The sequence below is a fragment of the Stegodyphus dumicola genome, chromosome 7 (assembly GCF_044657685.1).
Source record: "Stegodyphus dumicola isolate Sdum_Otavi_A_Nest chromosome 7, ASM4465768v1".
Taxonomy (NCBI): Eukaryota; Metazoa; Arthropoda; class Arachnida; order Araneae; family Eresidae; genus Stegodyphus; species Stegodyphus dumicola.
The window spans coordinates 6,303,188-6,315,638 of record NC_140774.1 but is presented as its reverse complement, the minus strand read 5'-3'; the positions used below and the strand labels follow the sequence as shown (position 1 = coordinate 6,315,638).

Below are 12,451 nucleotides of genomic sequence, written 5' to 3'. Positions count from 1 at the left end.
GAGGATTGAAGTGTATTTTTTGAATTTCTGTGAGACTTTTAAAACGGAGTCCAAAATGCAGAGCTGCTATGAGAACTCAAACGAAGAAGGGCATTTCTGATAGTTCTTGTGTAGATTTGCAGTCAAATGGTTGCTGGTAAAGTATGTGGCTGTCAGCCAAGATTTGGATTCTGGTTTTCATGTAGTATGTTAACTTTGGAGGAAGTTTTCATCGTTACTTTCAAAATTTTGAATCTCATAACGACAGAGTCGTAGCTAGAGTTTTCAGCGCCCAGGGACAACTGAAGATTTCACGCCCCCTACTGCTTGCCAAGGATGGAAAATATTTAATTCTAAAATGACGTAACATCAGTTTGGCGCCCCTTTGATTGTGCACTCAGGGACAGATGCCCCCTCTAGCTACGCCCCTGCAGAAAGATACACGATATAGCAAAATTGTGGCACTTTTGTTCAGAGACGTTGTGTGACTGACAAGATTTTATTCAGGAATGTATTATGGTAAGAGCATTTTATTTTACTGTTTTTATTTTGTAGAGTGTTATGTTCTTTTTTTTTTTTTTTTTTTTTACTATGAATTTCTGTTGTTATTGTCGTTTTCTGAATTGTTTGTAATTTAGTTTAGTTTATTTGGTTGATTTGTGCACAATGCCTAGATTGTGCAATTCGTCAGAATGCTGTGTACATGTTATTCTTTGAAATTCATTGTTGTTATGTTAATTTATTGAAGTGAGGTGTGTGTAGTTCGTAGATTCCTTCGCTGCTTAGAATGTGAAATTCATAGACTTTTTTTTTTTATGTTAAAACGTATCGCTATGTACATGGATTCTTGTCAAATACTTTTGGTTAGAAACTTTACGTTTTTGCTATCTAAATAGGCTTAAAATTCGAAATGTAGACAAAAAATTTAGGTAGTAACATGGCGCCATGGAGTTTCATAGAGTGTAATATGGAATCTACATACTTATGTATTTCAATTATTAGTGAAATTTTTGTAAAACCATTATCATTTCAAAACAGTTTGAAAAATTATTTAATATAATCAGTTGCTCTGCTTAAGAACGAAGAACTTAAACGGTTCCTGCAAATTTAAAATTGCATTGCTGGCTTCAAAGAAAATCATTTAGTCATACATGGCTGAGAATTTAACATAATTCTACTTTTACAGGTAAATGAATATATTTCAAGTTTCTTTGCTGATATAGAAACATGATTATTGTTATTTAAGGCAATATTTTCTATGCCCACATTTAAGTTTTCCACAGCATTTTGTTATATGTACAAAGAGAGCATTATAATCACCTTCATTTAATGTAAGGATTTAATGTAATTTTAGTATTTAAGGAATGCCTTATTCAAACATTACAAATTTGTATTGTTGGCATTTTAAAACAAGAGATTCTTGTATATTCTAACTGCAAATTATTCACAGTATTTTTCAAACACTGAAACATTCTATCTGGCTTCTAAAAGAAATAAATTATACAATTTACTATACCAAATTCCCCACATAAAACATTTCACTGAGAATATTTACTTTTAAAGCATCAATTTGAAAACAAAATACAGAGGTGAACCATATTTTTTTTTAGTTCTTAATGCCTTTATACCAAGCACATTTGTATTCTTTGCTTCATATTCTACGGCAAGATATTTTTGCAGCCATTTTGGAATCTTTATAATTTCATTTCAAACTGCAATGAAGTCAGTTATAGGAATGATTGTATTTAACTATATGACATATTAAAACTATTTCCAAAGCTATTATATCTTCTTTAGAATTTCTTTTACAATAAACTTATTAAAGAACTGGATAAAAACTGTTTTTACTTTTTATGCAAATCTGAGTGTTTATGCGATCTTAATGCTAAAACACCTACATATTGAATTTTAAAAACACTTGGCAGATAGTACACAGTACACTTTGCTTCTTGTGGATTAGTAGTTGCTGATAATCATTAATAATCTTTCCCCCAAATTTTCTTACATGAACATAATCGCTTGGTCTTTTTTGTTGTCGGTTCCATAATTTATTTATGGGGATAACAGCACTTAAATAAAATTTGAACCATGATGTGATACAATGAGAATAGAAAATACATGTACAACAATTTAACAAAAAAATGTGGCAAAAGAGTGAATATTACATAAAGCCAAGCATACCTTCTATGAACAGTCTGCATATAACTACTGCAGGCAAAGACCTCTTCAAGAAAGTTGAGAAAATGTTAACAGTACAATTTTCAAAGGAATCATTTAAAAATGTCACTACTCATGGTGGTAAAAATATGTGCGGAAAGCAAAAAGGATTAGTTGGAAAATTTTTAAGAAACTAAACGTTCAAAACTTTTAGCAATTCATTGCATTATACAAGGAGCAGGTAATTTTTTGTTTTTGTTTTGGTAAGCATTTTAATCTGTCAGGTGTAATCGCTTAAGCTCTTTCAGCGATTAATTTTATGCACTCTTGAAGAACGTACTCGTTTATGCACTACATCATCAGTTTTCGTATTTGTTCATTAAAGATTGAAATTTCATATCCGGATTAGTCCTCAGTTTGCGGATCAACAACAGAAAAGCTTTATTGAAATTTTTCTAGATGAGGAAAATTACCCACAACCATTTTATTGAACAATGAATGGCTATCAAAATTAGCATTTGCTACAAACATCATAAGATATCTTAGGGAACTTAACTTCAAATTACAGGAAGAAGAAACAGTCCTCATTGTTTGAAACACAAATTGCATTAAACAAATTTAATCATTTTCCACGCTGTAGAAAGTTTCAAATGTTATAGAAGTCCCCATTCCCCCCAAAATTCATGGAGGATTTATTTTCTGAGTTTAAACTACAGATACAACAGTATTTTTTTAATACTAAAGCGAGTACAAAACACATTTTATATATCAAAATCTATTTGACTGTACAACTGAGAAGCTTCTGTTTAACCTTCAAATGGAAGCGAGAGGTGTGCAAAATGATTGTATGCTTGACTGATGTTTAAAATAATTATGTAACGCAATTCCATAACGATATTTTGGAAGATATGCAGTCAAATAAAATCATATGTACAGGGTTTTGTATGTGTACCTGGGAGTACTTATCAACATGAAACAGCATTTGCGAGGGGAGTATATAAAGTACCAATACAGATCATTATTGACAGATGGCAATTTGCTGTTTAGCCTTCATGACTGGAGGTGATAACTTCGAACCATGATGAAGAAATATTATCTCAAAAACAATTGCATTGATTGCATTAGTATCAAATTTAACTTGTTCTATAATATGTATAATAAAAGAAAAGATTTTATTTTTTTGTGTCAACAGAATGTATATAAATGTATAAATATTATGTAAAATAATCACATCCTAAAAAAACTTTGAAAGATTTTTAATTTTTATTTATTTATTTTTTTGTTGCTGTTGAATCACCGAACCTAAAATTTTGTCAATCTGGTCATAAAGACTGACACATGAAAAATAACAAATCAAAACATTTCATGTTTACAAGATTTAGTATATCCACCATTAAACAGCAGAATATGAATAACAATGTCCTGCCTTCTTTAGGTTTCAAAATATTAAAATTAAATAAAGAAACTACTTTGAAATGTTTTTAATTATCCATTTTATATGGTCAAATCAAATTTGAACTTAAAAAAAATTCTTATACTTAAAAAATGTGATCTTAAATTCTAAAAAAATTACACATATTTTTCCAGAATAATTACTGTGTCCAATTCCCAACTTTGTACATATTAAAAATTTTTAAGGTGATTTTAATCATTAATATGATGGACATTTATTTCACAATTAGTAAAGAATAACTGTAGCATGTCTATTAAAATACAGAAGAAAAACAACTTTACTATTAAATTTATAAGTAATTAACATATTTGTTCAGATGATTACTGCAAAAAAACTAACAATTCCATGTTTATAGTTCAAAAGCCAATTTAATTTTTTTTTTAAATATAAAATAAATGACTGTTAAAAAAGAAAAATATATATATAAATTAATTCTGTCATTCTATTACTAATTTAAAAAGCTTAATGTAAAATGGTTACATGACTTTTTCCAACAAAATGAAAATGTTTCATGTGTAAATGAGATTCTATGTTTAGCAGCATATAATATTGAAAACACAAAAACAATAGAAAATAAGACAACATTTTATCATACTTTAAAAAATGTATAAACAGATCACTAGGAAAAAACCAATAAAAATTTTTAAAAACATTTAAACTTGGACAAAATTATGCATAATAAAACACCGGTACACAAAAATAAAAACAACAACCAGACACAACCAAAACTCAACCACAAAACTAAAAACATTTTGCTCAAATATATATGCATAAGACTACTACCCAAAATATTGTCTCAAACTAACAAATAAAACTGAAAAAAGATACCAGAAGTAGCTGTATGAAGAGACCACATTCTGCATGTAATGAATATATCACTAATTAGATGATTCATGCATTGCACATGCTTTTGATTTCACAAAAGGAAAAGAAAATATAACATAGTATTTTCTATAATACCTACACCAGTCAATATTATTATGAAAAGTTTTATTAATGATGCTATGTCAGCTTTATATTTCCAAGCAGTCATACACAGTGCATCTATAAAGTTTCAGAACTAATTTTTTCTTCAACAAATTTCAGCAAATTTGCCAAGTGATAACTCATAGATTTATTACAATGCCATCTTAGCCTTTCTTTTCTTAAAATATCATCTGCTAGACTCTAAATTTCCTATGCAGATCCTGAATTGATCCTGTGAATATCTGCTGTCAAGGATTCAAAAGCTAGGCATGGAATAGCAAAGTTTTGAAGTAAAGTAAATTGCAACTGGAGATGAAATTCAATGCATCAACTGGAGATGAAATCCTGAGACAAAATGGAAAACATTTGCTTAGTTTGGAGAAGATTCACCATGGATACAAAACTTTAGTTTCATGTTGAGCCTATTAAGTCTGAGAAAGCTCATTTGAATAACTCATTTCTACTGTATGAACGATATGGCACCCATTCTATTCCTGTCTTGCGTTCCATTTTTCTCTGGTAAAGAAAAATATCAACTAACCCCTTCTTCAACAGGTTTGATCTCTGCAGACTACTTTCCCTTCTCTGAAGTGTCTCAGACAATTCTGTACTGAAGAGATTCAAATAACTTCAAACACAAACTTGAACAGTATCTCCTGACTAAAAAAAAGTTCTATGAAGGAACCAAGCATTGTGTGAATTTACAAGGCTAAGAGACGATAACAATAATGTTGCTTTCTATAATTTTGATTTTGTAAAGAACTTGGTCCTAAAATTTTATAGATGCACTCTGTATTGTACTTAATAGTTCAAAACTAATGAAACTGATCTTTTTACACAAATAAATGATTAAAGTATGTATAAAGGTAAAAATATACACAAACATAAATAAAAAAATTATCACAATTAAGTAACTTACATAATTGCAGAAACATGACTCAGTAATATTCTCTTCTTAATAAAAATGTAAAAATAGAAATACGAGGCACAAAACTTGTCTTTGGAATGAAAAACAATTTGTGGCAATCCTTATTTTAATTCTATACAGAATATGATTAAAGTCAAATTATTTTTCATCCTGCAGCTGCTCATAAAAAATACATGTTTAAAATATAAATCTGTATATATATAAATGTATAGCTGCAATATACAAAATAAAATGTCTTGGAATACTGATGACAGAGTTATGGAATGTAAGGCATTACTACTGATCTTCTGCACTAGGATCAAATTTTTCGTACTGATAATTTATACAATCTTGGAAATTGACATGTTCCTGTAGGGGAGAAAAAGACAAAATATTTATTTTAATTCATTCATTAATTTAAAAACTTAATTTTTAAATATGAGCTTACAGACTAACTACATATGTTATTTTTTAAATTACAGATTCACAGTACAATATGCTAAAATAAATATGTAGAATTACTGCATGTTACTAGATATTTAAATAAATAAAAAAAAAAAAAAAAAAAAAAACTTCACAATTAAATAAACATTTCTTCTTTTCCTTTAAAAAATTTGGCTGCTTTAAAAAGGTACTTTCCTGTTAAAGAGGCCATCTTGGTAAGTTGCCCAAATTGTTCATTAAACTTGACAAATTTATTTCCGATATTAATCTGCAACAGATTTGATTTTCAAATTGTTTTGATTATAATGTTATCCACCTGATATCGTTGAATCAGTATTTCTTTTTTGCCTCTAAAATGTCAACCATTTTTAACTTATAATAAATTAGAAAGAAAAAAAAAAAAGCATGATTTTTTGTGGTATACATAACATGCAACATATTTGATTTTCATGCTTATTTTAAACTGTGTGATACTGTTTTTTCATTAATTATTTTCCTTCTAAATGTCGACCATTATTACATTTTTAACATTCTATCAACTAGGGAAAAAAAACTGAAGCCTTTTGTAATCCTGTTCATCTATTCATATCCTCCAATATTCCCTCTTCTAAAATGTTACCCATATTTAACTTCCAATCAACTTAAATAAATAAATAACAAATATTAATTACATAGCATTTAACCAATATGCATTTTACTGGAAAAGTGTTAAATGCTGATACTTCAGATTCCACAAATACTGGAGTTAACATGCAAGTCATATGCAGATAAATTTCATTTCAAGTAATACAAATATTAATCTAATGCTCACTAAATTTTAGAATATTTTAATGAAATTTTCAGAAACATTTATACGCAAAGACATATGAACATTGCACATTAATTCACATGAGATAATAAGTTTCTTGTTTTCCTAAAAGTTCTCCCCATTGAAAAAAAGACATGACCTTTGGTACCTATAATATAATTAATTAACTTAATAAGTATCTCATTCAATTTATTTATTTAATGCTATGCAACAACTGTGTTTAAGTACTGTATTTTTGACAATGTTTAATTAACAGATTTGGATTATTAATAATGACAAACCATGCTTGAGCTTTCTCCCTTCTAGACAGAAAATATTTATAAAGGGGCATTTCTTAAGAGAATACAGGAATAGAACTAAGTATAAAACTAACCAGTGCTCTACAAGTTTTAAACACTTGGCTATTGTCAACTGTTAACACAAGGTGAAAAAATTTACAGCTTTATTTTGTATATTGTAACTGCATTTATTATATGCTTCATGTTTTTGTCTAATCTTTCCCCCAAAAAACCTCAATTTGAGAGAATTTTCAAGCCGTAATAAAGCATAAAGGGCATAACCATAAAACAAACACACACATATGCAACAAAAAACAAACAAAACAAAAAAAAAAAAAAAAAAAAAAACCTGATTTCTTATGCTACAGAATCTATCAAAATTTCAGCAATAGCAAATACTGAAATCTATAGGAGTGTTTTATTATAAACTGAGTAATGATGAAGATAAAGTCCCTCTTTTAGGACTACAGAATTTAAAACAGTTAAACCAATGTTTTATGAAACATGCAAACTATAACTGTATTAACCTAATATTAATGGTTAAAGAAAAGAGAGCATTAAATACATATCTCCTAATTTCGTTTTTACCACATATATGTTAAAGAAGCCTCCAAAACTACAGAAAAATTTTATTTCTCAATTACGTACACAACATTGTTCATAGTTTCGTTTATAAATGAAGAGTAGATTACTAATCATGTTATGTTTCTAAAACTTGAAAATGTAATTAATATTTAAGTTAATAATAATCTAAATGTTCTTTTAAAATGACAATAATATATATATATATATTTACATAGATAAAAAGTAATGACTTTATTATTTAAAAAAATATTTCAAAAGAGAAATTCATATCACTAATGGACTATAAAATTTTTAATAAAATACCACTCACAGATACACCAATTAAGTTCATTTCAATAATGAGTTTACTTACCTTAGCATTTAAAAACATATTTTGCAAATTTGCAGCCAACTCCATAAATTTTGGTCTTTCCTCGGGATCTAGCTCCCAACAATTAAGCATAAGTTGATACCTGAATAAAATAATTTAGAAAAATGCTTTATATGCAGCTACAATTATTAGAATTAAATGTAATTATAGTGAAGGATTGGACAAAATTTGTTATTTCATATATCCCCTCTTAATGTAACAAAGAAATCTACAAAATCTTTAAAAGTGACTTAAAGCAGCTGGCCATTGCTTTTGTCAACATTTAGTGCACATGAAAGATGATTTCCCTCTTATTAAAATGTTTTTTAAAGCAGATATCTCACTGATTCCAGTACAACTTATTATCTACAATAAATGAAGTTACTACAAATACATCACTACCGGATTTGTTTCTCTTATTGTCAGTAGCCTGTCAAAATCATTAATATTTATTTTTTGCTGTCTTTGCCAATATATATTTTCTAGATTGTTTTTCAGTGTTTTGCAATATACTAAAAGAAAAAGATGCATATTGTATGTATGTATGTTTTTTTGTTTAACTGAATACAACAAAGCATACAAGAAAAGAAGAGATGTGCCTTTGTGGAGGATTTCATAAGAAATACTTTCTTTTACTGACAACTGCAAAACAACTCATACAACCAGCTTCTTTGAAGCATTTGAGCCTGAGCTGAAAGACCACAGATTGAAACCAGGGCTGTGGATTCGGTAAGGAAAATAACAGACTCCGACTCCTAGAATTTTAATGACTCCGAATCCCTCATATATGGGCCCAGCACGCTTTCACTGCGCCACTCCGATATATATATGTAAACATATACGCATGGGTTACAGCTTTTTTTTTTTTAATATAAAAGAAGTAATAGATGCAACAGGGGAAAAAAAATTGATGGCATAGCAAATTATTTACATTAATTAGCATTTATTATGAAATAGAAAAACTGGCATTAATTATTTCTAAGGAACAGTATAGCTTTGTCGGAGGCCTATAGATCTAATTTGATAAACTTCAGAGCTGAGAAGAGTCTTTCCACACTAACTTGAGTAGGAGGGAGAGCTGTTACTGGAGGAGGGCTACTTCTTTTAACTTTTAAGGATAGATTTTTATAAGTTCTAAAAGAGGCGTCTTTGCAAGCGCAATCATATTTCTCTCTATTTCTTCAAAGGCCATGTAGAAATATTGTTTGTATTTTTTCCTTTTTATATCTAAAGGCTCTTGGTTCTTTATTTTCATTTGCTTTGCCTTAGCCTTTTCACTATTATCCAAAAATATTTTATAAAATCTAATTCATCACTAGAAGAGGATGACACAGACTGAATTGCAATGTCTGCCATTTGACTGTCCTGATTCAAATTCTCCAATTGTTTCGAGAATAATTCATTCTTAATGAAAGTTCATAGATGACTTTCTTTGCCTTTTTAATTTGTTCGTCATCCAAGAAAATTTGGTGTTTCAGATCTACATATGAACCCAGCAAGATCTCATTGTCTAGCAAACTAGTTTCTCTTTTCTTTATTGAAGAAATGATTCCTTCTGCAATAAACCCTCCATTTCAGAAAGAACAAACATCCCATTCTTCCATTCTTGCCTCCTGTCAATTCTTCAGATTGCAGCTTTCTTGTGGCTATATATGGTGTAGAGAGAAGAGTTTCCAATTCTGCAAGATCATTCCACAGTCTTTCTGTTAAAGATACACAGGATTATCTACTTCTTTTAAAAAAGTTCTTAATTCTAAAAACTCTTTATCATCAAATATGTGCTTCCTTATCATGTTGCTTGATCAATAATTGCTCCTTTTCCTGCTTACTTCCTAAGAATGGCATCAATTTTAGGAGTTGTTGCTGCTATTGCTGCTTACCAAAATTTACCAATGAGATTTGTAACTAAATGAATCAGTTTAATTGCTAATGGCAAATATCACATCCATTCTTATATTTATTTATGAATATGTCAATAAAATTGAAAATAACTATTTATTAATGTATACAGTTCATAAATAAAAATAATAATTCAGCTTGTCATTAATTTTTTTGAATTCATTTTAATTTCAAATTCAAACTGTCCAACAAAAATTGGAGATGGAGTCGACCTGTTTTTAGCGACTCCAGCTCTGACTCCTTTTACCCCAAAATCTGCCCGACTCTGATTCCGATTCCGACTGCATGACTCTGACTCCGACTCCACAGCCCTGATTGGAAGGTCTTATTTGTTCAGCCACTGGTGAGTACAAGTATATTTTTTAGTAGCATATAAAAGAATTATTATGTAAAAGTCATATATTGATTTTGCTATAAACCAAATGCAAAATAAAGCCTTGAAATGGATTTTTCTCAAAACAGCTAGTTCACAGATTTGTGTTTTGGTATCAATGATATGATATGAAGAAAAATGATTTGATTTACTTATATAAAAAATTGCAAGAAATATAGTTAATTATGAAACTGTTATGATTGCTGTATAATATATACAGTTATGATTGCTGTATAATGTTAAAATGGTATGACAATGAAGAAGCGTTTATAAGACCTAAAAGTGTTACTTTTAAAATTATTGAATAACCAATGATATAAATTCATTCAACAAAACTCACACAGAATCTTAATAGTTGAAATCACTTTTATGATTATTTAAAAAAATAGAAATTAAAAAAAAATTACAGTAGCTAAAAGAAACCACAAAGTATTTTTTTTCTTTTTCCCAAATAAAGATGTGAGTTACAGAATTATAACACCCTGAATTCATACAAATATTTCTTCAGCAAAAATTTTATATTCTTTGTCACCATAATATACATTTCATCATATAGGCAGAAGCACAAAAGCACACTAGAATAATTTACACTTTGTATATAAAGTTTATTTTATTTTATTTATTTATTTTCATTTTTTCATTTTCTTAGTTTAATGAATTTTTCTGAAAAACTTTCCTTTGTGTGGAACTTTACAAATGGTAATGCTCATAATATATCTCTATTTAACTGATGCATACTTTTTAAAATTCAGTTTACTGCAGATCAATTCCCCCCCCCTTTAACACATTAACAGAATACAATGTTATTTATTTTCATTGCAATCTACAACACCTCTATTACCTATGTTCAGCTGATAGACATTTTTTAGTTTAACCCATATGACTTTTTTTTTTTAAATCTTTTTTTTGTGGCTTACATTTTAACAGCATACTGAGCTATCCACTTTCATTGCAGTCTGCATCAACTCCATTCATCTTTCAATTTAATGCACATTATTTATTTATTTATTTATTTTTACACATTGACAGAATACTGTCCCATTCATTCTCTTTATAGTCTGCATAAACTCTATTACCTCTATTCAAACAATGCATACTTTTTAAAATTCAATTTAATGCACAGAAGTTTTCTTTAACACATTAACAGAATACTTCACCATCTATTTTCATCATAATCTGCACCATCAATCAATAAATCCCAAATACTTATTCATTTAGTGTTTTTTAATTATTATTATTTATTTACTTACAAGTATATGCATTAGGAAGATGAGTGAGAAGGAAAATTAAAAGATTTTCAGAAGAAATTGTTCTTACCTGAACAGTATTTCATACTGGATAATGAAAGGCATGCAATTTTTATGACCTAGCACTTTTTAAAATAAAATAATAAAATAATGTTTAATAAAATGTTCTACATATTTTGTAACTCTTATGACCTTATTGTGTAATAATTGTGTACCTTTAATACTCAACAGCTCATTCTTATTGGCCGAACATTTCTAAGATACTATTTTATTAATTTATCTTTTTGAGAAATATTGGATAATCTTTTCAATTATTTCTAATAAGAATGAAATATGTTCAGAAGGATAAATCACCAATCAAAATTTAGTATATTCAGAACTCAACATGAATATCTCAGTAAGAATTATCATTTAAACATTACAAGATGAAATCAATTTTAGTCCAAATGAAATTCTCAGAAACATTTCTAAACAAGCACATGGTATTTTAGTTTATTCTGGATAGTAAGAAATAAGTAACTCCATTGCTTGTAAAACCTTAACAAAAAGAAAAATATTTGTGTCATGATTACTTGATAAGGTTTTGTTCATTCATTTCTACTTCAAAAAAACTAATTTCTTTATTTTTGCTTACAAATATTACCAGTCTTTTTGGTGTCATTATAACAGTCACACATAATTCTAAACAAGTAAAGCACATGGACTTGACCTTGACAATATCACTCAAACACAACCTAATTACGGAAGGCCTTAAAGGAAACACACCTGTGGAAAGCCTTCTTTCAATCTCTTTAATTCATCTCTTAAAAATAAAAATATAATGAAGCAATATTTCTACTCTCTTTGTACTCAGAAATAAATATGAAAATTGAGGTTAAACTATATATACATATATTATGTTAAAAATCCTGTCATCTTTGAAACCTCTAAGACTTTTATAATATGTGAATACTTCAGATCAGCAGTTTTCAGCTAAAGTCCTAGGATAGGTACGGCTTCTTTTATT

General features: G+C 28.5%; 1 protein-coding gene across 8 annotated transcripts in view; it reads right to left on the bottom strand.

Moving 5' to 3' along the window:
* Positions 1 to 3,377: 3,377 nt before the first annotated feature.
* Positions 3,378 to 12,451, bottom strand: part of Wsck (tyrosine-protein kinase Wsck) — a 70,841-nt gene continuing 61,767 nt past the window's right edge. For all 8 annotated transcript variants that reach the window (XM_085819847.1, XM_085819849.1, XM_085819848.1 and 5 more), the window contains 2 exons: positions 7,930 to 8,029; positions 3,378 to 5,831 (listed from right to left, as the gene is read on the bottom strand). In XM_085819847.1, coding sequence (XP_085675973.1) covers positions 5,760 to 5,831; positions 7,930 to 8,029 — 172 coding nt within the window. In that variant the 3' untranslated portion in view covers positions 3,378 to 5,759. The remainder of the gene's footprint in view (positions 5,832 to 7,929; positions 8,030 to 12,451) is intronic.